The 24,437-nt window shown below is 55.3% G+C and overlaps 1 protein-coding gene across 1 annotated transcript; it reads left to right on the forward strand.

The window, feature by feature from the left end:
- The first annotated feature begins 402 nt into the window (after positions 1-402).
- RADIL (Rap associating with DIL domain) lies at positions 403-23,618 on the forward strand. Its single transcript, XM_030459505.1, is given in 17 exon segments — positions 403-460; positions 4,461-4,565; positions 7,489-8,047; positions 13,335-13,378; positions 13,380-13,643; positions 14,601-15,260; positions 15,500-15,537; positions 16,506-16,666; positions 17,356-17,468; positions 18,338-18,575; positions 19,087-19,259; positions 19,504-19,654; positions 20,135-20,325; positions 21,143-21,530; positions 21,789-21,928; positions 22,741-22,880; positions 23,513-23,618. Coding segments are annotated over 16 exon segments (3,402 nt in total). The 5' UTR covers positions 403-460; positions 4,461-4,529.
- Positions 23,619-24,437: the final 819 nt, after the last annotated feature.

Below are 24,437 nucleotides of genomic sequence, written 5' to 3' on the forward strand. Positions count from 1 at the left end.
CAGGTGACTGCAGAGCGTGATGAGGTCTCTCTTCATCCTTCTCTTCAGACGAAAACCTCCTTCAATGACCTTTAAAACCCCTCTCAACCCAAACCAGTGGGAGGATTCTCTGACTTCAAACCCCCTGTGATAAACCCTTTCACCACCTTCTCTCAAACAACTCCGGGACCAGTTATAACCCACTCCTTCCCCAACCCAACCACCTTTGCACCTCCTTTCACCCAACCTCTTCACCCCCGGGACTATTCAGGGGGTACCAAACCCGACAAAGCGCGGCCGGACCCGGTTCAGCCCTCCCCAGGGGCCCTGTGGGGCGGTGCCTGCGGGCGGCCACCGGAGGGCGCCACGGAGCCGCTCGGTTCGGTTCCGCTCCGCCCCGGGAGGCGCAGCGCAGCCCCGGCGGCTCCGGGCGCTGCAGCCGCCGGGGTCGCGCCGAGCCCGACCCGCCGAGCCCCACACGGTGAGTATCGGGAGGGGGGGGAGTGGAATAGGGAATGGAGTGAGTGGACCCTGTCCTAGGTTCCCCTTTTCGTTTCGGTTGTTTTTTGTTGGTTTTTTTTTATTTGTTTTTTTTTTTTAATTTTTTTTAAATTTTTTTTCTGGGTGGTTGTGGGATAGATCTCCTCCTGTAGGGTCCCCGAGGAGTCTGTCCCCGGGATGGGGTCAGCAGGTACCTCCATCTCCCTGGAGGGGAATGTTTGGGGGTTTTATTGACGCCCTGGAAAGCGGAGGAAGGAGGCAAGCGGCGGGGCAAGGGTTGAGGCTTGTCCGGTTGCCGTTGGAGACCCAACCTGTCCAACAGCACCGGGCGGGCTGTGCTGGGGAGAGGCAGCACCTCGGGATCCTTGTCCCAGCGCCAGGCACCAGGGCATCGTTGTCCCATTGCACTCCCCTTGGGATCCTTGTCCCATTGATGTCCCTTAGGACCCTTACTGCGTTGCAAACTCCTCGGGATCCTTGTCCCGTTGCATGCCCCTTGGGACCCTTTATCCCATCACACACTCCTGGGTATCCTTATCCCTTCCTAACCCCCTTGGGATCTCCCTGCTGTTCCCCACACTCTATTTCACCTGTGTTCAGCTGCTTGTGACTCTTGTGGCATCCCAGGCGTTGGCGGGGAGGTGCTGGGATGATCTGTGTCTCCGTGAGGCTGGAACACTTTCCTGCTGAGCTGTAACTTTAGCAGAGAAAACTCAGGGGAGTTTGCTACTTGCTTGTGAAGTGCTTATTTTCAGCCCTCTCCAGGACCAGTTAATTATCGCTAGAAAAAGAAAAATTTAAAATGATTGCTAAGATCTTATAATTAGGCAGCCTACCGAGACTCTGCTGTTCAGAAGGCAGGAGAAAGTAAATTTTCCCTGTGAAATGTTTCTTGCATGTGTGTGAATAGAGCTGCCTGGGTAGAGGGCTGGCATTTGGACTTGCACATTACCAGAGAGCTGATAGGACGTTGGCGGCTCAAAAGATCCTCCAGAAATAATGAGGAAAAAACAGCAGCAAGCAAAACAAAACAAAACCTGCTAAAAGGACTCCTGTTGTCCTTGCGGAGTCGGGGTCCAAAATCATTCTGGTGTTTGTGGAGCTGCCTTTAGGACAAACTATTAGTTCATCTTGGCAGGACTGGGTCTGCCTTTATATTGTGTGAATGGTCCCTGGGTGGTAGGATCCAGGATGCTACAGCAGAGTGCCTGCTGCTAATAATAACACAGTAAGGAGTTTACCTGCTCTGATCTGGCTAAAGAGGGCACTGAGGCTGGCACTGACTTTATCAGCCTCTGCTCTGTCTGTGGTTCAAACTCACACAAGAAAAGGCCAGGTTCTGAAGCAAAGACATGGTCCAGAATAGAGGGGAGGGGGAGCTCTGCTTCAGAGCAGAGGGATTTTGGCCATGCCCGAGCAGCAGGGAAGGGATCTGCAGAGGGGAAGGATTTGGAGCCGAGGAGCACACGTCAAAGCTGCTGTGTCCAGGGTGTTCTCATTTCCTTTGCTCTCTGAGTTATAATTTGTTCCACATTGCAGTGCTGGGGAGGCCTCTCCCTCCACTCAACAGCATCCAGGCTGTGGTCGTTGCCATCAGGCTGAGGCTGTGACTCCAGTGGTTTCCATCCAAAAAAAAGAAAAAAAAGAGAAAAAAAGGAAAATTTTCAAATAAAGATCTGGGGAAATCACTTTTCTGGTTGCCATCCTGGGATGGTTATTGCTGAAATTTCACCACCCATCTATAGAGAACAGCATCTGCGCCGAGATGAGCCCCAGGGAAATTCCAGAAGATTAAAAGGTGTTTTAATAATGTTGCTGCTCTTCCCAAAAGGGAATAAGATGACCTGGTAGCTACAGGTTGATTGGCTTGATAGCATCCCCCCCGGGGAGAAGACGGAGAAACCTGGCTCAGGCTTTAATTGATTAAAGACTTCAGCACCAGGAATAAATTCCTGCCATCCAACGTGGCTATATGGAAAATAACTCCTGGCAAGGAGAAAGGATTTCAGTCCCTGATGCAAGAGGTGACTCTCTGCCTCTAATACACTTTTGCAAAACATCTGAGCTATGTGAGGTGATATTCTTTTAAAAACCTGCACTCTGCAGTATTTAAAAAGTCAGTCCAGCTCAGTATTTAGAGCTGATATTATATGGTGTCAAAAAAGCCAGGATTAAATAAACCTGCTCCATTTCAAAGGCAGTTATCACAGGAGATTATCACTGCTGGGCAGTGCTAGCTGGTAGCACACCCTCAGCTTTTCAGGGCTTTTATCAGTGATCTAGAAGGAGATAAAAATAATTTCTATAAGAACCTGGGACTGGCTCAGAGCAGCAGAGTGTTACTAGTTTGCAGAAATCTGGATGGAAAACTGGGCAAACAGAAGGCATCCTAACTGGAGTAGAGTGGAAAGTGGAAATCTTTTGGCACCCAAAAATAATAATTGGAGTTGTATGTGTTTTCCTGTCCCTGATCTGGATGTTAAATGGGCTGTGCACTGTTTTCAGCAGGAGATGCTCACAGATGCTGGGTGAGGCAGCACGGGGGGGTTCATCTGTTTCCTCCTCCTCCTGTGGCTGGGGACGGATGTGTGTCCATCCTGATTTCTCTGCTGAAGAACTGAACATTTTCAGGGTCACAGGAAACTTTGCTCTGGGAAAAAAACAATAAAACCACAACCAAACAGTTATTTGCATTTTTGGTGAGGGCACTATCAGAACCAAATCTGGGCTTGTGGCAGCCAAACCCAATCGCTCCATCTCAGCAGAAGAGAGATAGGAAGGAACCAAGTAGCTGCAGAAAACGTCTTACAGCCAGGGATGAGATGGCCACCTGGTTGGTCTTGTCATAAATCAAAGCCAAGAGGAAAAGGGGGGCTTGATTAAAGCATCTAAATACTCTCTCAGAGAGGAGAAAATACATGGTAGCCAAAAGCTCGTTAATCGAGCAGAGAGAAGTATAAGAATCAATGTCTGGCAGCTGAAGGCAGACACGTTGGAAATAGGGCATAAATATTTAACTGGTGGGAGCAATTAATCATTAGGAGAAGCAGCAAGCAGCAAGCAGCAGAGGTGCCTTCAGCATCTTTTTGCCTTCCTCGTCCTGACCTCATGGAAAGTTTCTCCCTCAGCCCCAGCACTGGGCCAGCAAGAGGGGCTGGGTCCAACCTGCCCCAAGGCTCTGATTGGGTGATTTAATTAGGTGGAGTGTTTGGTTTTAATCATGGTGGAGCCACAGGAAGGAGAATTTCTTGTGCCCTGTTGAGTTTTTGTTGGGAACAGTCACGGGATCACCGCTGACACTCTGCAGGTGCTTCTTGTCTCTGTTTTGGTTACTGGTGGTTATATTCTGGGTGGGTAAGGGGAGGGTGTTTGGTGGTTGTCCTCAGTGTCCAACAAAATTGACTGGAATGCAGGAAGAACAAATCTCAGGGAGCACCCCAGCACGATCTGGCCACAGAGGGAAGGAGCTGGTCCAGGACTCATCATCCACACGTGGGTGAGAGGGTTGCCAGCCTGGCATCCCTGGGGACACATAGGATTGGGAGAAGGAGATAAAGGTTGTGGGGTTGTTGCTCACCTCTTTGTCTTTCCTTTCTGAAGTATTTCTTGTCCTGTAGCTGTTCTCTTGCTGTCTGTTTGCCATGGGGTAGGTGCTCTTGGTGGATGTGGATGTGGGGATGGGCTTGCTCCAGGCTGCCTCCAAGGCTGCTGTGGTTCTGCTCTGATGGAACTCACCTTCTCCATCAAGGCCTGTGGCTGAATGGCCATGTCACCAGCCCCACGTGCCCCATGGGTGTTGGGTCCCCTTCATCCCAGGGACGAGCAGCCCTCGAGTGCAGCAAATGCTTGGGCTGCTTGATGTGAGGCAGGAGGATGCGTGGCAAACATGATCCTTGTGGTGTCTGAGCCCTCCAAAGCCACCATGCTGTGAGCATCTGATGCCTGTGAGCAGCCCAGAACAACTCTTCTTCCTCTTGCAGACGCACCACAAGCACCTGCCTGGGATGATGCAGGACAGCAGAGAAAGCCTGTTTTGAGGAAGAGGATGAATGGAAGGAGAAGAGGCACATGAGAAGGATGGCAAGGTAAGGGAGGAGGCTTGGGCTGAGTGCTGGGTAGGAGGAAGGAGCTGCTCACCCATGGTGGGAACAGGAACCTCAGCACCCACAGGAAAGTCCCTGGTGATGGTGGTGATGGAAGGAGATGTGGTGGCCATGTGAATACCAAAAGCATTTGTCATAGCTCTGAGGAATAAATACAGATGGTGCTGGCTGGGGTAAAGAGCTGGTTTTGGTGTGGCCAGACCTGGTGTGTGAGGAGGTGAAGGATCCCTGGTGCAGCCCCCATCTGGAGGTGCTGGCAGGCTGCTGGATAATTCCCACAGAGTCCTTGGCAGAGAAGATGTCCCTGATTGCTGAGAAAGGGACCCTTTGGAAAGGGTCATGTCTCCAGAGCTGCAGTGTGAGTCCTGCAACAGCACAGCCTGGGAACACAGAGGTGCTGGAAGATCCCATCTCCTTATCATCTTTTATCACATCCAGTCAGGTCCTCAAGGTGACCAAGCTGTTCATTACTCTGTCCTCAGGGTGACACTGTGATTTCTCTGGTGACACCACACCCATGTTGCTCCGGGTTTTGAATAACAGAGTGACCAAGCTGGAATCTTCTCTCAATCCAGGCTCTGTAATTTTTTTTAATTTTTTTTTTTTATCCCATGAAACGCCTTTGCCTCTGTGAAGTGCTGCATTTGATGGAAAGAGGAGGAAAATAGCTGAGCTATAAATAACATATTCAAAACCAGGCAGGGACCTGTGAGAAGTGAGGATGGTGTCTCCTTCTGTGGTGTGGGCTTGGAGGAATGATTTTTACCAGCAGCAGATGTTAAAAGGTTTTCCTTTGTGCTGGAGGTGGTTCAGGTTGGAGGAGGTTAAATCCCTGAAGTGCAAACAGTGATTTGATGACAGAGGTTTTTTGTCTTTTGCATCCTTGATGGTGAGGTCTTGTTGGGGTAGTTTTTCTTCTGGCTGATGTTAATGAGGGCTGGTGGGGCTGTGCCAACAGTCTGAGGAAGCTGTTCCTGAACCTGACTGTCTGCCAGTGCCCTGACCTGCTCCTCGGGTTGGGTCTGTCCCAGCACTCCTGGGAGATGTCACACAGCAGACACCAAGTGGTGTCCCCAGCAGCAGCTCCAGGGCTCAGCTAAAGGAGAAACAGCAGCATGGGGTGGAATCTGCAGCTTTTACCCCATCCCTGCCTCAGTTTCCCCAGTTGTAGGGTGGGAGCAGGACAAGCCCTTCCCATGCCAAATGAGCTGTGGTGAAGCTGCTGGGGCTAATGTTTGGCTGGGCTGGGGAGGTACAAAACACCAGATGCTGAGTCCTGTGCCTGAGGCTTTGGCTAAGCACAGTTTCAGGCAGGCAGCAGTGATGGGCTAAGGCTGGGGGGGCTCCTGCTCCTCTCCCTCCATCACCCAGAGATCTGCTGCATCCTCACTTTCTGAGCCAGCAGGCTGGGAAAAAGGACAAACCCCAGCATTTACTGGTGGGACCAAGGGGGGGGGGGAGGGGGAAGGTGACTTGTGGTGCAGCACAGCTCCCAGGCAGCCTTAGTGCTTGCTGGTGACTCAGTTTCCCCGCTGGCAGCATTCAATGGGCCTCTAGTGCTGAACCAGGGAGCTGTGCACCCTGCAGAAATCCTCCATGCACAGCAGGGAGCTGGTTTCTGGGTTAGAAGGTGACCTCTTCCATTAGCAGCAGGGAGGCTTTTTCTTCTGGAATTAGATGGTGGTTTGGAGGCTTTCCAGGGCCGACATCATTCTGCCTGAGAGCTCTGGGTTTGCTCCCAGGACACATCCAGCTCTGGCACTCGGGGTCTCCCCAGCCATATGCAGCTGGATCCCAGGATCCCAGACTGGTTTGGGTTGGAAGGGACCTTAAAGATCACCCAGTTCCAGCCCCCTGGATAGGCAGGGTGCTGCCCAGCCCAGCCCAGCTTTCACCAGCCCAGGGTGCTGGAAGTTTGATGCCAAGTGCTGCATCCAGCTCTCCCAGAGCTGTGGATGGGACATTCTGGGGTTCCCTACATAGGCACCAAAGCCCCAGTGGATCTGGAGGTGAGGGAAACCCTCATCCTGTCCCAGTAGGAAGCACTTGGATTCTCTTTTCCAGACCTTCCTTTCCAGCTGTCCTGTGGTGCTGCTGGTGGTGTTATCAGCACTGGGGGGCTGTGCATCCAGGGTGGGATTTCACAGCCAGATGTCAACAGTGACATTGGGCAGGACCTCTCTACCTAAAGCCAGAAGAACATCATGGTTTGCAGCCCGTTCCAGGTGCTCCAGAGCTCTCACACAGCCCTGACCACATCTCCTCCAGCTGCTGACCACCCGAGCAGCCCTGCCCTGAGTTTTGTGACAAGGGCAGCATTGTCACCACATGCTTGAGCATCCTCCACAAATGAGCGACAGCCAAGAGATTTGCCAGAGTCAGGACATTTTTAGAAAGGCTAATTAAAGCCCATTTTCAGCCCTGTGCCTCTTGGTTTAGCAGTGACCTCAGAGTGATTGAATTGGCACTTGAGCTTTCCGTTTCACCTCAAAAAAAAAAAAAAAAAAAAAAAAAAAAAAAAAAAAAAAATTGCTCCATAAACTCATTAGTGAAAGTAATTCCTGATGCTTCCGCTCCTGACCAGGATGGGCCCTACCCCAAATCCTGCTGAGCTTTGCTCTCCTCCTGCTGCATTTCACTTGGGTGAGAGAGACTTCTTGAAACACACGATGGATGGAGAAATTTGGGATGGTTCCTGGATGTGTTTTCAGGGACAAATCCATCCTAGGATAACCATGCTGATGCCAGGGAACCCAGCTGAGCTTGGTCACTGATAGGTTGCACATGGTCCTCCCTCACCCACCTTGAAGGTGACAGCAGCTCCTCCGTGGCCACCAGCCGGCTCCTGCTTGTCCTTCTGGTCCCCAAATGGCTGATGTCTTCTTCTTTTCCCTTCCCTGCCCAGCTGTGCCCTATGACGACCTCACCCACCATGTTTTATGGGTCCTCCTCCACCATGGCTCCCCCATCCAAGAACCGGCTGAAGCGCCAGAGCCGGATTTTCTCCCAGGTTCTCTACCGAACACTCAGCTACAAGGACCGGAGCTCAACCTCCTCTGCCCAGGCAGCTGGGGAAGATGACCCAGCTGAGCTCTCCACCCAAATCTCAGCCCCTGGTGTCCTCAAGATCTTCGGGGGCAACATCTGTGCAGGCACCAACTACAAGAGCGTGCTGGCATCGGGCAGCTCGGGGGCACGGGAGCTGGTGAAGGAAGCCCTGGAGCGGTATGGGCTAAGCCAGCTGAGTGCTGGGCAGTACGCGCTCTGCGATGTCATCGGGAGGTTCGAGGGCCCCGAGAAGAGGTGGCAGACAGAAGGGCTGAGGGTCCTGGGGGACCATGAGAAGCCTCTGCTCATCCAGGATCTCTGGAAGCCCAGGGAAGGTTTTTCCCGGCGGCTGGAACTGCGCAAGAGGGCGGAGGTGGAAGAGATGGCGGCCAGGGATGTGGACACCACCACTGCAGGTCAGAGCTGGGTGTGGGGCAGGGATTAAGTCTGGGGAGCTCTGACACACCCCCCTTCAACCTCCCTTCAACCCCCCCTCCACCCCTTTCCATGAGCCATTGTACATATTTTGGGCACAGTGGGATGGGAGCCATTTTTCATCTACAAAGCTCCTGGGTAGAGTTGGGACTTGGTGCTCTCCTACTTAAATTTGGTACCCACCACCTCAGATATTTACACCAGGCAGTCAAGAGGTTCACACCAAATCCTCATTCCTGGCTGGGCACCACTAAGCAAGCCCATCAGCTCTTCCCATCTCAGCACCACGTTGTCCCATGCCTGGGCACAGCTTCATGCCTGCCCGAGCACTGCCCCACTCCCCTGCACCCCCTGTGGGCATCCCCCAGGCCAGATACCCCAGGAAAATCTGCAGGAATAATTAAGCAAAATTAACAGCTAATGAAGAGAGAGCAATGTAGGGCAGGAGAACCTCCCCCCCTTGAGGTGTCTAATCAAGTCCAGGGCTGGCAGGAGGAGATAAGTGCATCATTAGGAACCAGCAGGTTACTAAGTGACCCCAGTGAAAAGTAATGAAGTTTTCCTCCTCTCAAACAAAAATCCCATGAAGATGAAAGCAGAAAAGTTTTAAAAGAATGTTTTTAATTAAACAATGAACTTGGTAGGACTGACCTGCTGATGGAGGGGTCTGGATCAGGCTCTGGAGGCATCTGTCAGGGGGTTTTGCTGGGGTGGGCACAGAGTTGCTTCTCAGGGAAAGGGTTGTGATTGTCAGAAATAACCTAAAAGTGATGCAGGATTACCCTGAGGGCACTCAGCAAATGAGAGCCAAGGTTCCCTCAGCATGGCCCAAGCTGTCCCATGGCAGAGGACAGGGCTCCTTGCCCACCTGCTTTAATGAGTGCTGAAAGGAGCTTGGGCACAGGGGGTGAAGGAAACCAGCTGAGGGCATTTTAGGGGAGAACAGATGCTGCTGGGATCCCACCAGCAATCCCAATTTACAATTGGGATTCTGCCTGGATACCCTAAAATCTGTTTGCAGCTTCAAAGGGTTTCTGGTGCTGGGGGTAGCTCCCCATCAGCCTGGGATGCCCGAGATGGGCTCAACTCCTGCCTTGAGCTGGAAAGGATGGAGGAGCAGTGGAAAAAAGCCCTCACTCCTCATATTCATGCTGTTCAAGATGGTCTCTTGGCATCCAATGGTGTGGCAGGGGTCCCTCCAGCCTTCCCTGTGTCCAGCCCTGCTTGGGAGGGGAAAACACGGGACCAGTCCCAGCTCACTGCATGTGTGATGCAAACAGAGAAGAAGGAGCTCAGGCCAGGAAGGGAGCAGCAAAGTTGGATGATCTGCTCTTTTCTCCTCCACTCTTTCTCTAAACAGATCAGAGAGACATTAAGATCTTGGGGAGAATGACTTAAAACAGTTTCTTTTGAGCAGAGGAAAGGGCAGAAGCCAAGTGGGATGGTTACAGCACATGGCAGCCCCCTGGCTGAGTCTGAGGTCACATCATCTCTCAGCCTCAAATACTCCCCCCTGGACATGGGAAGCAGCATTTCCACCCATGTCCTGAACCCTGGGTGGGCTGGCAGCCTTGGGCCGGGCACAGCTCCCACCCAGGCTGGGGGAGCAGCAGGCTCTGGGCTGGTCTGGGCTCCTCACCCTTTGGTCATTTCCAAAGAGGGAGCAGTTCCCAACTGGATCGCGTGCCCCGAGTCTGGAAATGAGCCCATTGCACTTTCACTGTAGATACCACTTCATTTGTTTCAGCACTCATGGGTGGGGTGGTGGAAATTCTCCATTTTTTTTTTTGAATATTTGGGCATTTTCCATAGCTTAGCAAGCTCTTAAGGAGACAGAAAACCCACACCCACCTTTGTTTAGGCTGTCTGGTCTGCAGGCTACACAGCCCTTGTTTATCTTACCTGTTAAATTCCCACTCTTAAAGCCCATTCTTTCAGTGGCACCAGGGGTTCTGTCACTGGTCTCACTCCATGGCAGTGGCACTGTCCAAAGGGATGCTGCAGGGCTGGGACCACACTTTCCCACCCCATCCACAAGCTGCTGGATTGGAGCCAGGAGCACGTCTGGGGAGCAGCACCTGCTTCCCACTGATCCATCATCCCCAAATGATGCTACTCTCCTGGAGGGATGGGGAGTGACCACAAGTGCCCTCCACCAGGGTCACCCTTGTCACCAGCCTCCAGCTGGCAGAGGTCCCTTTGCTGAACATCAGCTGCCCAAGGGGTGTTATGGGATATTGGTGTGGAAAATGCAGCATCTGTGCAAAAATCAAGGGACTTTGGGCTTGCAGCTCCCTAAGAAAAAAAACAAAACAAAACAAACCCAGGGATGCTGCAAAGCAGAATCCCCAGGGAAATACCTGCAAGGCTCTTCCCTACAGAGGGCATCACTGGACCAGCAGAGCTGAGACCACTGGTGTCACACAGGCTGGTGCAGCATTGCTTGCCAGACAAGGGCAACAAGGGGAAGGCTCCACACCCACCCATGACCTGTTAGCAAAGAGCTGAAGAGTTTTATCTGCTCACTTATCCATTATCCTAATTAGTTTATTAGCTGCTTCCCACTGGGGAGGGAGGGACTCGCTCCTCAGGCTGCTAATTACCAGCACAGGTTGAGCATCCTTGCAGGAAAGGAGGCTGAATCCTTCCCTCCCTCCTACTCCCATCCCTGCTCCTTTTGGAGCAGATAGGGAGCATCCAGGGATAACACCCACCAGCTGGAGGGTGCTGGGGGAGAGACTCAGCATTTGGCATATTTATCGCACTGATCTCCCAAACCAGCCCAATTTTGCACCACGTCCAGAGCTTGTCGGGGTTTTCCTGTGAAACTGGAAGCTGAATTGTGTGGGCACCTCGAGGAACTTCGGAACCAAGGCTGTGACTTTAAAGGATGCTCTGGCAGATACCGCTGAGGATCCGGCTTTGATCCACCCTTGCCCGGCCTCATCCAGGGAGGGCTCCCTGCAGGCTCTGTCGAGCAATTACAAGAGGAAAGGGCCAGCCCCGGTGTTAGCCCCTCCTGAGTCCATTCAAAGCATTTCTTTTTTTCCTGGGGCCTGTGGAGTTATTTATTGACTGGTTTATTTCTCAGCCAGCCAAAGGAAAGCTCGTTCCTAGGCTGAAAAAGAGGCAGATCCCAGGCATCCAAGATCCCAGGAAGGTTTTTCCTGGGTTTAGAGGCAGCAGGTTGGTAGGGGCTGGGGGTCCATGGTGCCCCTGCCTGGGGTGCTCAGCATTCCATAAGGGATGAGGTGTGATCCTGCCCCATTCCCATCCATGGTGCCATGTGGCTTCAGCAGCTCCCAGCTCTTCCCCGGCCCCACCATGTTGGAGATGCTCGTGCAGCATTTTGGGTGGGATAATCTACACATGCTTGGAAGGAGAAAACAGCACCAGAGGATTGAAAAGAACTCATTTTATGGAGGGACTTTGTTATGCTCAGGAAAAGAGCTGTGTTTATCTTTCCAGTGCAGCTCTGGGGTTAGCAGGGAGCCTGTGACGGGGGCTCTATCGGCAGTAAAAAAGCAGCTTTTTTTTTTTTCCCTTTACAGAATAAATACAGAAGCTTCCTTTCCCCTAGATAAGGGACTGGTGATGGCGTGTCCTCTGGGCACTGTGACCCCAAACCCCTGCTCCCTCCTGATGCAGTGAGTTCCAGCAAATCCAGTATCCAGCTCCCCCAGGCCAGGCTCAGACCTGCATCACCCAGGTCTCAGCTGACCCCCTTCATCCTTTTGGCCCATTTCCATGCTGTGGGTCAGGGACCAGGTTCCTGGGGAAGCCAGGGCCTCCTGCAGGCATATTTAGGGTAGTGTTTGGCATTCCCAGCAACACGGTTTGGGCTGCTTGTTGCACCCCCTGGGTCTCACACCCATGGGATGCAGGCATCCCATGCCATGCTGCTGGCCACGATGGGGACAGGACTGGAGCCTGTTGCCATTTTAAGAAGGATGTGGGGCACTGGGCTGCTCGGGGTGGCTGCTTGAAGCCATTCCTTGCCCTAATCCCAAGGCATGTAAACACCATGGGCTATTTTCTCCTCCCACCCCATCCCCATTACTTTCATTTTCCCAGCAAAGGAGAACTCCATTTAAAATAAACAAACAAAAAAATTTATTTCAGAACCGTCAGCCCATTCCTCACCAAATATGGCAGATAACATTTTTCTTTCTTTTTTTTTTTTTCTTTTTCTGTTTTTTTCTTTTGGGTCTGAGCTTGTGAGTGTCCCTTTAAGCAGCCCTGGGCACTCAGATCTCTGCTCTGCCATCCCCAAATCCCGCTGGCTGTCCCCAAATCTTGCTGGCTGAAGTCTGCTCACTGCTTGGATGAGCTGTGAGTGGGGCTCTGGCTCCAGGCTGCACTGACATCTCTGCAGTGCTGCTCCTCCAAGCAAATCCTTTAGATTTATTTATTTTTACCCTCTCTTCATCCTCCCCGAATCCCAGCGACCTGCTCCCAGGAGACTGCCCACCCGAGGTACGAGCATCACCCATTGGACCCATAACTTCCTATTTCTCCTGCAGAGCTCGAGTCGTGATTGCAAGCTCCGAGGGGTCCCTGGGGACACCCCTGGGGCTGGGGACACCAGGCAACGGGATGTTTTTGCAGCTCGACCAGGCCTGTTAATTCAGTCTGGCTCCCACTCGTCTTGCAGACAGGTCTGCCTGAATTGATGCTGGGGAGAAGTTAATTACAGCTTCCTCCTGCAGCAGGCAGGCAGATGGGCAGGCAGGCAGACAAGCTCCACTGCAGCTTTCTGCTCCTCTGCCTGGCCGATTCTCGGGAGGGGGGACCCGGCTCCCACGCTGGCCACCAGGTGCTGCAGGCCCCTAAGGAGCATCCAGGCTCTTTTGATTTTTGCAAAGATCGAACAAATTTTCTTTTTAGCATAGATTTCCTCTGCCTCCCCCTGCTCTCAGCCCTGGCAGTGTGGCCAGAGGGTGTGGGGGATGCTGAGCCCGGGCCGGCTGCCCCCTGATCATTGGGGTTTAGGGACTGGGGAGTGCTGGGGCACCCTCTTTTCGGCAGTGACACCGGGGCACAAAACTCCCTGCGCTGGTGTCCTGATGTCACCTTTCAGGGACGACGGGGGACATCAGCCCAGGGAGGACGCGTTACCCCAGGAAGGACTTGGGGGGGGGTCTTTGAGCTGCTCCAAGGTGCTGCAGCATCTCCGCTGCGGTGATCCCGGAGGGGGGTGTGTGTGTGTGTATGTGTGTGTGACCGGGAGGAGGGGAGCTGATCGCTTCTCTCTCCCCATCCCCGCAGGTATCAACGCCCAAGCGCGGAAGCTGCAGCGGCACCGGGCGCGGGGGGGCCCGGCGGCTGCCGGCGGGGACTGAGCGGCGCGGACCCCCCCAGATCCCCCCGGCCCTGCGGCGAAGCCTCAGCGAAACCAGCCTGGGCAACCCGGTTCGGCGGGCAGGGGCAGGGGTCGGAGCCGGGGCCGGGGAGCGGCTCCAGAGGCTCTGCTCCACCCTGCCCGGCAGCCCGGCGGCACGGAGCGGCGGCAGCATGCGGTACTCCCTCTACCAGTCCCCGCACCTCCTGCTCCTGCAGGGCTACAGCCAGCAGCATGTAAGCTCACCCCCTCCCTCCCTGCACATACACCCCCCCCCCCACACTCCTCCCCGGCACCCCTCTGCTTTTCTCTCCCCCCCCCCCCCCCCCCCCCCCCCCACACCCATCTAAACCCCGGGGAAGGGGGGCTGCTTGCATGGCCGGAGCTGCTGGGGTATGGGAGGCACGGGAAGAGCATCCTTTAGGAAACAAGCGGTGCCAGCTTAGGACTTTGCAGCCTTGTCACCAAGCGTTGTCCCCAGGCCTGTCCTCAAGCAGGCAGGAGGAGTGACCCGCGACCCCCCCCTTATCCTGGTTTGGCTGCTTCGGTAGTGACAACCCTAATGATAGGCAGGAAGGAGACAACGCGTCTGGGATTCCCTGCTCCCTAGCGCTGGAGGCACTTGGGGAACTGGAAAGGACTGGGCCGGCTCTTGGAGTTAATGGCTACTTTATCCCTGTTGAGTGTCTGCCTATTCTGAGCCCTCCGGGTCGGTGAGGCTTGCACTGCAGTCCTCACCCATCCCCTTAGCACATCTGGAGGGGAAACTGAGGCACGGGGTTGTGACGTGAGCTACCTTGGGGTGTGCAGGCAGGCCGGTGGGGGGGGGGGGGGGGGGTTATGTATGGGGGCTGCTCTGTCCGTGGTCCCATCATTCTCCAGGCAGGGGGAGAAAGTGGGAAGGAAAAGCAGCTGTGGGGAAGGAGGGAGTTAGAGGTGGAGGGAAGGCTCCTTCTGCCCAAAGCAGCCTCATTTTCTGCATACCCAAAGTCCTTGTGCCCAATTATTAGTGCACCCAAAGCAGGGGTTGCTGCTGTCCTGCTTGGCAGCCAGGAAATTAAAGAGAGAACCAGGGCTCTGCCCTGCAAAGGTGCAGCAGGTGGGTGGGCGGCTGCAGCACCCACCGCATTGCAGGGAGGGGGGTGCCTTTCCCCACCCCTTCCCGGTTCATTTTGCATCTCCCTGCTTGGCAGGACAGCCTGGTTTACCTGCTGAACCGCGAGCAGCACACGGTGGGCCAGAGGACACAGGCGAGCAAGCCCAGCATCAGCCTGTCAGCCCCCGACATCCTGCCCCTGCACTGCACCATCAGGAAGCTCCGACCTTCCCGGCATCGCTGGGAGGAGAAGCTGGTGCTGGAACCCATCGCTGGTGCCAGCATCTCTGTCAACTTCACCGAAGTGGCCAGGACAGTTGTGCTGAGGCACGGGGACCTCCTCTCCCTTGGTCTCTACTACCTGCTCCTCTACAAGGACCCCATGAAGGCGCAGCCGCTGCCGGCGCAGACCCTGCTGAGGCTGCGAGCCCTGCACCCCGTTGTCCCCGAGGGTCCCCCGATCTGTGGGGCGTGTGGCAACCTGCTGAAGGACTCTGCCACCAAAAAACGGGTTTCCTCGCCTGCCAGTGTTCCAGGGGCACCCCGCAGAAAGCTGCTGCTGGAGTTCGGGCCAGCGGCTGAGGATGTGCTCCTGCGGCGCATCATGACCCTGATCGAGCCGGGGGGGGATGACCACAAGCTGACCCCTGCCTTCCTGCTCTGCCTCTGCATCCAGCACTCAGCCACCAGCTTCCAGCCAGGGGACTTCGGGCAGCTGCTGCTTAAAGTGGCCAAAATGATCCAGAGGACTGTGTGGGTCAGTTGGCAGTGGGATGGGGGTGTTGGTGGACTTGATGGGTTGGGGCAAGGGTTGGACTTGATGATCTCAGAATTCCTTTCCAACTGGGTTGATTCTGTGGGGTAGGGGTGGTGCTGGACCCCCTTGGGGGCTTCCCTTAGCCCCACCCCCAGCCCAGAAAGCATTGTTTGGGATGATGCTCGTGTCACCTTGTCCCACTGGTTTTCATTTTGCTTTCCCCTTCTCTCCCTGCACAGGAGCGGACACGGGAGTTGGCTGAGAAGCAGTCCCAGCAGTAAGTGCCACCTGCTGCCCCTCCTTGTTTTGCCCTGAAAAGGGGGGGGGGAAGTCAGCTCAGTTCTTCCTCCATGAGCAAGAGGAGTCCATATCTGGCTAAACTCACCCTCCCAGCACTGATGCACCCTGAGTTTTCCTGCTCAGTCCCACACATTCACCTTTCACCACAGTGCTCAAAAGGCCCCTGCTTGGGAATGTGTGGGGTTGGAAAAGCAGGTGAGCTCAGAGGGCAACAGGACCTGTAGCAGCTCTGAGGTCCTCTCCAGTCCAAGACCTGGCCAAGTTATTACATATGTGGCTTTAGCATCCCTGGGGGATGCACAAGGTCTTACCATGGTCATGCTGAAGACCTCCCCCTGCAGAGCAGGGACTGGGCTGGTGGTGGGCTTGTGTGCATGCAGAGATGGTGGCAAACAGTGTCCTGGGGTGGGGAGCACCTCTTTGAGGCCATCAAAGAGGTGCAGGGGCTTCCCAGCTTTTTCCAAAATCCAGGCTCCAAAGCAGCATGTGGAGAACTTGCTATGAGAGCTCCTTCAGGACAAGTTCCTAGGATGCTTCCCAGGCCTTTCCTACGACAGGAAAAAAGCAGTTCAGCAGTTGAGAAACTTCCCAGATGCTTTTTATTTATTTTGTTTTATTTTTGAACTGCCCAGTGCGGGAGGGCTGGGTTTAACTGTCCCGAGCTGGCAGGAGCAGCACATACTTTTCAGGAGAGCCGCTCTTCAGCCCAGTGTTTCCTACAGCTCAGCAATATTGTGGGGATCTCCCCCCACCCCCCCAAAAAAAAGTGGCACTCAACAAACCCTTTGCCATCCCACAGAGCAGGAACCACCAGATTTTTGTTTAAGGGTCTCCTTAAGGGTGTGCTGGGCTTGAGAGTAAGGGATGCAAAAGGTCTTTTGTCCCCCAAATCTTTAGTGGGAATACTGAGGAACAGGGGCTGTAATGCTTGCTGTGTGTCCCCAGCCAGGACCCTGCTGCTCTGTCCTGCTTCACCATCACAGACCTTCTCCCAGACCTGCAGCACATCCTCTTCTGGATGGCTAATGCCATCGAGGTCCTCTACTTCATCCAGCAGAAGTCACCCACCTACATCCAGAACATGGAGGAGGAGCTGGATGTCAGAGGTAGAGCTGGATGCAGCACCTTGCTTGCTTCTCCATCCAGAGAGACTTTGCTCCATTAATCCTTGGCCACAAGTGGTGGTCAGTGTCCCTGAGATGCTCCTTTAACCCCCTGTAATCCTCATCAGCAGGGCCATCTCTGCGGGGAGGTTGGGGTAATCTGTGCAGGAGGAGCAGCCTCACATCGTGCTGCTGGGCTTTGGGGCCAGGTTGTGTTGTGTTGGCAGCTGAACCTTCCCTTTCTGTCCCAGCAGCTTGTGGGTAATGGCTCAAGGGTGGCTTTCTGCCCCTTGCACTGCTGTGTGGGCACCTGGGTTTGGAAGCAGCCCTGCAGAGGGGCTTGGTGAGCCTGTGTTAATGCTAGGGAAAAAAAAAATAGAAGAAAAAAAAAAGTAGAGGAAAAAAGAAGGAAAAAGAGATTAAAACTGAAGCCCTCTGGTCTCTGCAGTAAATTTGTTTGTAGGCCAGATTAGCTCTTGGACGGATGTGGGGCAGCACTGGTTTGTGTGGGAGATGGTGGGTGGGTGCTTGGGAGGAGAAGAACCATTTTGTCCCTCTTGGGGGGTTCCCCAGTGTTGATGACAGCCCAGGAGCACCACTGAGCACCCCCACCCCAGGGGTTTAGGGAGTGGGGAACTCAGCTCACCTTCCTGCTGCTGGTTTGCTCCCCCATCTTCTTCTCCATCCTGTAGGCTCCAAGGAGTCTTTGTTCTCCTCAACCATCACAGCCAGCGAGGAGGCCATGACGGTGCTGGAGGAGGTGATCATGTACACCTTCCAGCAGTGTGTCTACTACATCTCCAAGGTACATGATCCTTGGGGAGGGTGGCAGAATCCCACGGGACCAGCACGAGGTTCTCCAGCAGCTCTCAGCCTGTGCAGGAGTTGGGGTTTTTTTTGGTTTTTTTTGGTTTTTTTTCTCTCCAAGCTTTTACTCCTTGGCAGCTGCATCAAGCCGAGGTGTTTTCCTTTGGGCTGAAGTGCCCCGATTTTTGGTCCCAGCCCAATAGAAGTATTGAATTACTGCAGCGCGTTTCCCTGCCCGCAGTGCAGCGGCTCGGGGGAGGTGTTTGGGGAGGGGAGCGGCTTGGCTCGGCAGAATGGTGCAATTCAGGGCAGGGTAGAAAGGGGCCTCTGGACCGACGCCCTTGGACCTGGAGAGCTGGGAGGCAGCGAGGAACAGAGAGGGCAGTGTGAGGCAGGAGAAAGGCTGCTGTGTGCGGGGATGGGGGGGATGCAGCACCCTCCTTCCCAGCACTCTCCTCCCCAGCACCCTCACCTCCCCATTTGCTTGGCAGAGGTGGGTGCTAGGTGCTGCTCTCCCATTTAAGAGATAGGGAATGGTCATCCCATTGCCCCTGTTTTTTTCTCTCACCCTCTGAACCCTCTGGTTCAGATGTGCTTCCAGATTCCTTTAGCTGAGCTGTCCCATGCTGTCACCTCCAGCTGCTGAGAGCAACAGACATTTTAATTCCCATTTAACCTCTTGCCCAACACCAGAGACCATTAAGACAGGGGGTGAGCAGCACCAGCCCCTTGCCAGCTCCATGCCAGCAGCGTTTGCTCAGCTTGCTGGAGATGCAGGAGTCAGAGGGGTTTGGCTCAGGGCAAAAAGAGACCCAAAGGCCAAACCAAATCAATCTCCCGTGGTTTTGCTGCTCTCTCTCTCTGCAGTGTCTCTACATGTCTCTCCCTGCCCTGCTGGAGTGCAACCCCTTCCAGAACGAGTGCCGGGAGAGCTGGCGGGCATCTCCCCCCCTGCCCGAGGAGCTCCGTAGGGTTGTGCTTATCTACCAAGCAACACTGGACCTGCTCCGTCAGTATGAAGTGCACCCAGAGATCACCTCCCAGATGTTTGCCTACCTCTTCTTCTTCTCCAACACCTTGCTCTTCAACCAGCTGCTGGACAAGGGTTGGTTTTCCTCCAACACCCAACCTGGACTGGGTCACCCACAGGGGACCGGCCCTTAGGGAGACCCTTCAGTCAATCCCAGTGTCATCTTGGGGGTACAGGAGGGAGGGGGCTCCAAGCAGCCCCCTGGTGATGGGGAGGTGATGGGGAGGTCAAAACCAGCCCCAGCCACTATCTCCAGGGTCCCCATCCCCAGGAGAGTTTTAACCCCACCAGTGCCCCATCCTCACCCCCTGCAATATCAAAGAGCACTGCTCTTTTGAGCCTGAGAGCAGCTCGGAGGGGCAGCTCATTAGTAAACCACTACAGCCTGCTTTACGAACCTCATTATTAGGCCTCATTAACACAGCAGCCCCATTACCTGCTTGTGGGCACCAGGTGAGGTCCAGCCACCACCAGGATCCACAGCTGGGGGATGCTGGGGACATTAACCTGGATTTATTTTGCTGCCTCGGGGCAGGGGTGGGGGAGCTGTTCCCTGCCACCAGCTGCTGATGTTCTGCCTCCCCAGGCTCCTCTCTTGGCTGCTTCCACTGGTCACAGGGGGTGAAGCTGCGGGCCAGCGTGCGGATGCTCCTGGAGTGGCTGCGTGGTGCTGGCTTCGAGCAGCTGTCTCAGCAGTTCTTTGCCAAACTCGCCAGCGTGGCCAACCTGCTGGCCATGCCCAGCTCCCAGCTGGTCCAGGTGAGGGATTCCCAGTTGGGAATTTATGGGCACAGGCAGAAGAGACCCTGCTTGGTGTTTGGGTGTTCCTGCAGCGATACGTCCCTTCTTCTGCAACCTGTTGCCAGCTGTCCCTTCAAGGGGTGGGGGGACCATGGCACCAAGGAGGGGATGCTGAGGTTCACTCCATCTTGCCTGACCTCTCCCTCCCATCCTCCTTGTGAGCTCAGAGAGTGCAGCTCCTCACCTCTGCCTCCTCACTCAGATGTCCTGGTCCTCCCTGCGAGCCGAGTTCCCGGCGCTGAGCCCCGCGCAGCTCCAGAGGGTGCTGAGCCAGTGCCAGGAGGTGATGGATGTGGGCTGCATCACGGCCTGGCAGCCTGGTGAGGAGGAGAACCCAGCCACCTTCCAGCCTGGTGAGCTCCTGGCTTTGCTGCTCTGGTCACTGTGCTTGGGGAATGGCACAGGGTTGTCCCAGGGGGTCGGTGAGCATCCTGGCAGTGGGAAAAGCAGCTTAACAGCTCTGGCACCAACCAAACCCATCCTCGCAACCTCCCCCAGAAACCTGCCCCCCCAAACCCCATCAGAACAAGGCTGGATTAACACAGGCTCACCATACAAACCTGGGAGATGGGTGCCCTCCCCTCCCTGAGGCTCCTGTAGGAATTGCAGCTAGGGGGAATAACCACAGCCCCACTGCTGGGTATTGCAAAGGGTGCAAAAAGCACTCAGAAGGGCTTGGGGATCTTTTTGTGTTCCCAGGTGAAGGGTGCTGCTGCCTGTCAGGTCACCATGTCCTCCATCCCAGCTGGGAGATGGCACAGGCCTGGGAGCCAGGATCAGGGGGCAGCCTGGGCCAGCACCAACCCCTATCCCCCCCCCCCTCTGCCTTCCAGATGAGGTGCTGGAGTCCTTTGACAACCACCCACCCATCATCCTGCCCAGTGGGGGCTTCAAAGTGGACCTGGAAGTGGAGACATTGGATGATAACATCTACAGGCACCTCCTCTACATCCGCCACTTCCTCTGGAGCCTGCAGAGCAAGAGCTCCCCCAGCAGTGAGAGGCCAGGCTTGGCACCCCCAAAGGTAGCCTGTTCCCGTAAGGAGGGGCTGTTCTTCTCCTGGTTGGGCAGGAGGGTTTTGGATCCCTCTGGAGCTCTCTCAGAGCCCAGCACCAAGGTCTTGCTGCCCCCACCTGCAGCCTGGAGCTGCTGGCAGCATTAGTGCTGCTAATCCCCCAGGCTGGGGTGCAGGAAGGTGAGTGGGAAGGACAGGTCCCTGCAATCTCATTAGTGGGGAGGAAGAAGGAAGGGGGGAGGTCTGCAAGCAGCTCTTCCCTTCTCCCTGCCCGTCCCACCATCCTCCCTCCCCTGCACCTTGCCTGTCCAGCAGCCCAGCACTAAGGCACTCATTAGCTAATTAACTAATGCCTGCAAAAAGGGAGGGTGAGACATGCTGTGGGTGCTGAGCTCAGCTGCCACTTGTCTCCAGCTTCCTGGAGAGGACATCCCTCCAGCAGGTCCCCTTCTCCTCTCCCACCCTGCCCCCATCAACCACAGCACCCACAGACCCTGCTATCCCCTCCTGTCACCCTGAGCCCATGTCACCCAGCTCAGGGGCCACAGAAGGAGCTTTGCTCCCCCCAGTGTCCCCCTCCAATGACATCCCCCAGCAGTTCTGGTTGGCTGTGAGCATCCCCAGCATGACCCTGGCCACCAACTTGTCCTGATCCCAGGACAAGCCCTGGGGGTGTCCAGATTGTCGAGGTTTTGGCTGGAGCTGGCAGTGCCCTCCCTGCAACACAGGCAGGGTGCTGGGGGGCAGCAGGGGGGTGAAAAGCACACATGGAGGGGAGGGAGGACGGGGAGGGGAGTCCCACAGAGCATTTTTTTTCCTTCTTAAGAAAGAGGCATGCATGACACCAGACGTCCTGGAGGTGAGCGAGAGCCCAGTGGGTGTCAGCACCATCACCCAGGAGGATTACAGCTCCCTGGGGGGCTGCCCTGAGCCTGAGGGGAGCCCCCCCCTCTGCCTGCCCACCAATGGGTGCCACTGCGAGCACCCCACCAGTGAGCCACAGCTCCAGGAGAAGCTCAAGCAGTTGCAGCTGGGCAGGGGTCCGGTCCCTAAGGCTGGCACAGCACCCCCAGACCCCTCCTGCCTCCTGACACCCCCCACCACCCCCTTGAACTTTGACTCCGGGAGCCCTGAGTCCCCACAGGGCACAGGCAAGGGGCTACAGGACCCTCGGAGAAATGGGACGAATGGAACCAAAGGCAGCACCCCTGAAGGTACCAAAAGGCTGGAGCTGCCTTGCTTTTGGGGTGCAGGGTTGGGGCAGGAGTGTGCTTGCTGGCGTGTTCTTGTGCAGCCCTCCCTCTACACATGATTCCTGTGGGATGAAACATCTCTTCCAAATCCTGCCCTTGGCAGAAAACCAGCCCAAGGTTGGCTCTGATGGGGTTTGGGGGGGGGGCAGGTTTCTGGGGGAGGGTGTGAAGGTAGGTTTGGGTGATGCCAGAGTTTTGAGCTGATCTCTCCACTGGCAGGGTGCTCCCCGACCCCCTATGACTACCCCACACCGGAGTCTTCCAGCCGCAGCTCTGCCACTGATGATTTCTGCTACGTCTTCGTGGTGGAGCTGGAGAGAGGACCCATCGGGCTGGGCATGGGGCTGATTGATGGTGTGGTGAGTTCTCACTGATCCTGGGGCAGGACTGATGCCCCTCCAGATAGATGTAGTGGGACACATTGGACAAAAAAGCCCTTCCCCCCAAAAAAAAGCCAGTGAAGAAGCTAATGGCTTCCCATAGGAGCTCGGCTGCTTCTACTTGGGAAAATGAGGAGGAGAATGATTTCTTGGGAGGAGCAGAGTCCTGCTCCTGGCTCTCTGTGCTGTGCATGCAAAGTCTGCCACAGCTGTCCTGCAGCTGGAGAGAGCAAACAGGCTCAGTGCTCCCATGGAAGGAAAATGACTCAGCTGAGGTCTTTCCTCCGCCCTTCGTTGGGTGGCAAGGGAAGAGGAGGGGAACTTGTGGGCTTGTGGGGTGCCAGAACGGCTCCACCAGCAATGGCACTCTGCAAAAGGTGTTGCCATCTGGCTTTGTGTGCTGGATCATCTCACCAAGTGGCCTTTCACAGCCCTGCATTAGTCAGTAGGAAACAGAGCATCACCCAGCCCTTGGGACAGCCCTGAGCAAAGAGCTCCCATCCCAAAATGGCTGCAGGTTAATGATGTTTTGCTCTTAATTAAATTGAACACGAGAAGGTTGCTCTCACCTCTTCTTTCTGTGTATAAACTGATAGAAAACTGAAGGCTCCTTCCTGGGACTGTTAGTGACAATGTCCCCAGTGCCCAGCCCTCGCCTACCCCCAGTGCCTCCCAGCATGGCACCAGGTCCTCAGAGTCACCCTGCCTGGGGAGTTCAGCCCTTTGAGACCACAAACCTTTGGTGTCCCCTCCACCCTGGCTGGTCACTCACCTCCTGTCCCTGCTTCCAGCACACTTCTCTCTGCTCCCCGGGCATCTACATCCGCACCCTGATTGAGGACAGCCCCGCAGCGGCTGACGGGAGGCTCTCCATCGGGGACCGCATCCTGGCTGTCAACGGCACCAGTCTCATCGGGGCAGACTACCAAAGGTGAGCTGCACCTCTCCAGAGGGCCCAGCCTGCTTCTTGGCACTGGGGGGGGTTACTGCTCACCTCCACTTTTTCAGCTCTTTGGTAGCAAAGAGCTGCACAGGGTCTCCCCGTGCCGGGTACAGGCGGAGGATACTGTGGTATGGACAAGCTGTAGGGAGAGGAATGAGCTGTGCTGGGCACTAGGAAGAGGGGGAGGCAGCTGGGTGGAGGGGTTTGGAAGAGGGAACAGAAGCTGGAGAGCAAGTTCAGGAAGCAAATGAGAACTCCAGAGGTGGATCTCAGCAATGCAAAGCTGCTCCAGCCCATCCCACCCCAGAGTTCCTCTTGAAGGCAGTGGGATGGGGCAGCTCATCCCCTTGTTTGGGGCACAGCTTGTGGGGCAGAGCAGCTCAGAGCTTGTTTGCCCTCATCCCAGCAGCACTTTTGTGGAGGGCTAACCCCTCCATAAAGCTACAGGCAGAAGAGAAACAGCTCCTGTTTGTAACACTGAGCAGGCACCAAGCTGAGGTTTTGCAAATGAGGGTGGGGGGTGTGTTTTGTGACTGTCCATGTCCTGGCAGGCTCCTGGGGGGCTGCCAGCCTGGGGGGAGCCAGAACTCACCCCTCTCCCTTGTTGCTGCTCTCTGCAGCGCTGTGGATCTCATCCGCTCCGGAGGGAAGAAGCTGCGGTTTCTGGTTGCCAAGTCAGACATGGAAATAGCCAAAAAAATCAGTTCCAGCTCCTCTTCCTCCTAGTCCTTGTGATACTGGGATCCCTTCTGCAGCAGCTTGGGGTGCAGCTCTGGGTTGGGCTGCTCACCAGGAGTCTGGAGCACAAGAGGAGGATGAGGACTCCACAACTGCCCTCGATTTGCTTTTTGACACCTCTACCCTGTCCTGCTGTGGATGAAAGGATGGAGAGCGGTGGTGCCGCCACCTCCCCTGCACTGAAAGGCAGCATCCTTCCTGATCCATTGCCCAGCCTCACCTTATACCCCATGCTGTCCTTTTTAAGTGCTTTCCTGGTTCCTTGCTCCCTCTGGCAGGGGGTAGGAAGGGGGTGCTCCCCCGATGGGAACTGTAGGCAGGCTCCTCTGTTCCTCTGGGCTGGCAGCTCTGTGTGATCAAGCAGAAGGCTTGAAACACCTTTGGGACTTAAAAGATGAGCATGTGGAGCAGGCCTGGGCTTCACTGTTGGCAGCAGCCACCTGAGGTGCTGGCACATCAGGCTGGAAAAGGATTCCCAGCTCTGGGGGGGGGGGTAGAAGCAGCAGGAGCACCCAGCAGCAGGGTTCCAAGCAGGATGCACTGCTAGGAGTTAAGTTCCCTGGTGCCATATCCTACTTGGGTGGCTTTCTACTGCTGGGCTCCCATTCTGCTGTGCTCAGCCCTGCTTTGGGGTGGGAAGCAGCTCCAGCAAAGGGCTGACACTCCAGCAGTTTCCTGTGAGTGCTGCGGGAGCTCCTTGAAGGGAAGGACTATCTCCTCCTTGCTCACACAGCAGATTTATTGCCCAGGCCTGGCATCACCACCCTGGCAGAAGGCCTCCAGGGCTGACCCCAGCACAGGGCATTG

This window comes from Calypte anna, chromosome 14 (assembly GCF_003957555.1).
Source record: "Calypte anna isolate BGI_N300 chromosome 14, bCalAnn1_v1.p, whole genome shotgun sequence".
NCBI lineage: Eukaryota > Metazoa > Chordata > Aves > Apodiformes > Trochilidae > Calypte > Calypte anna.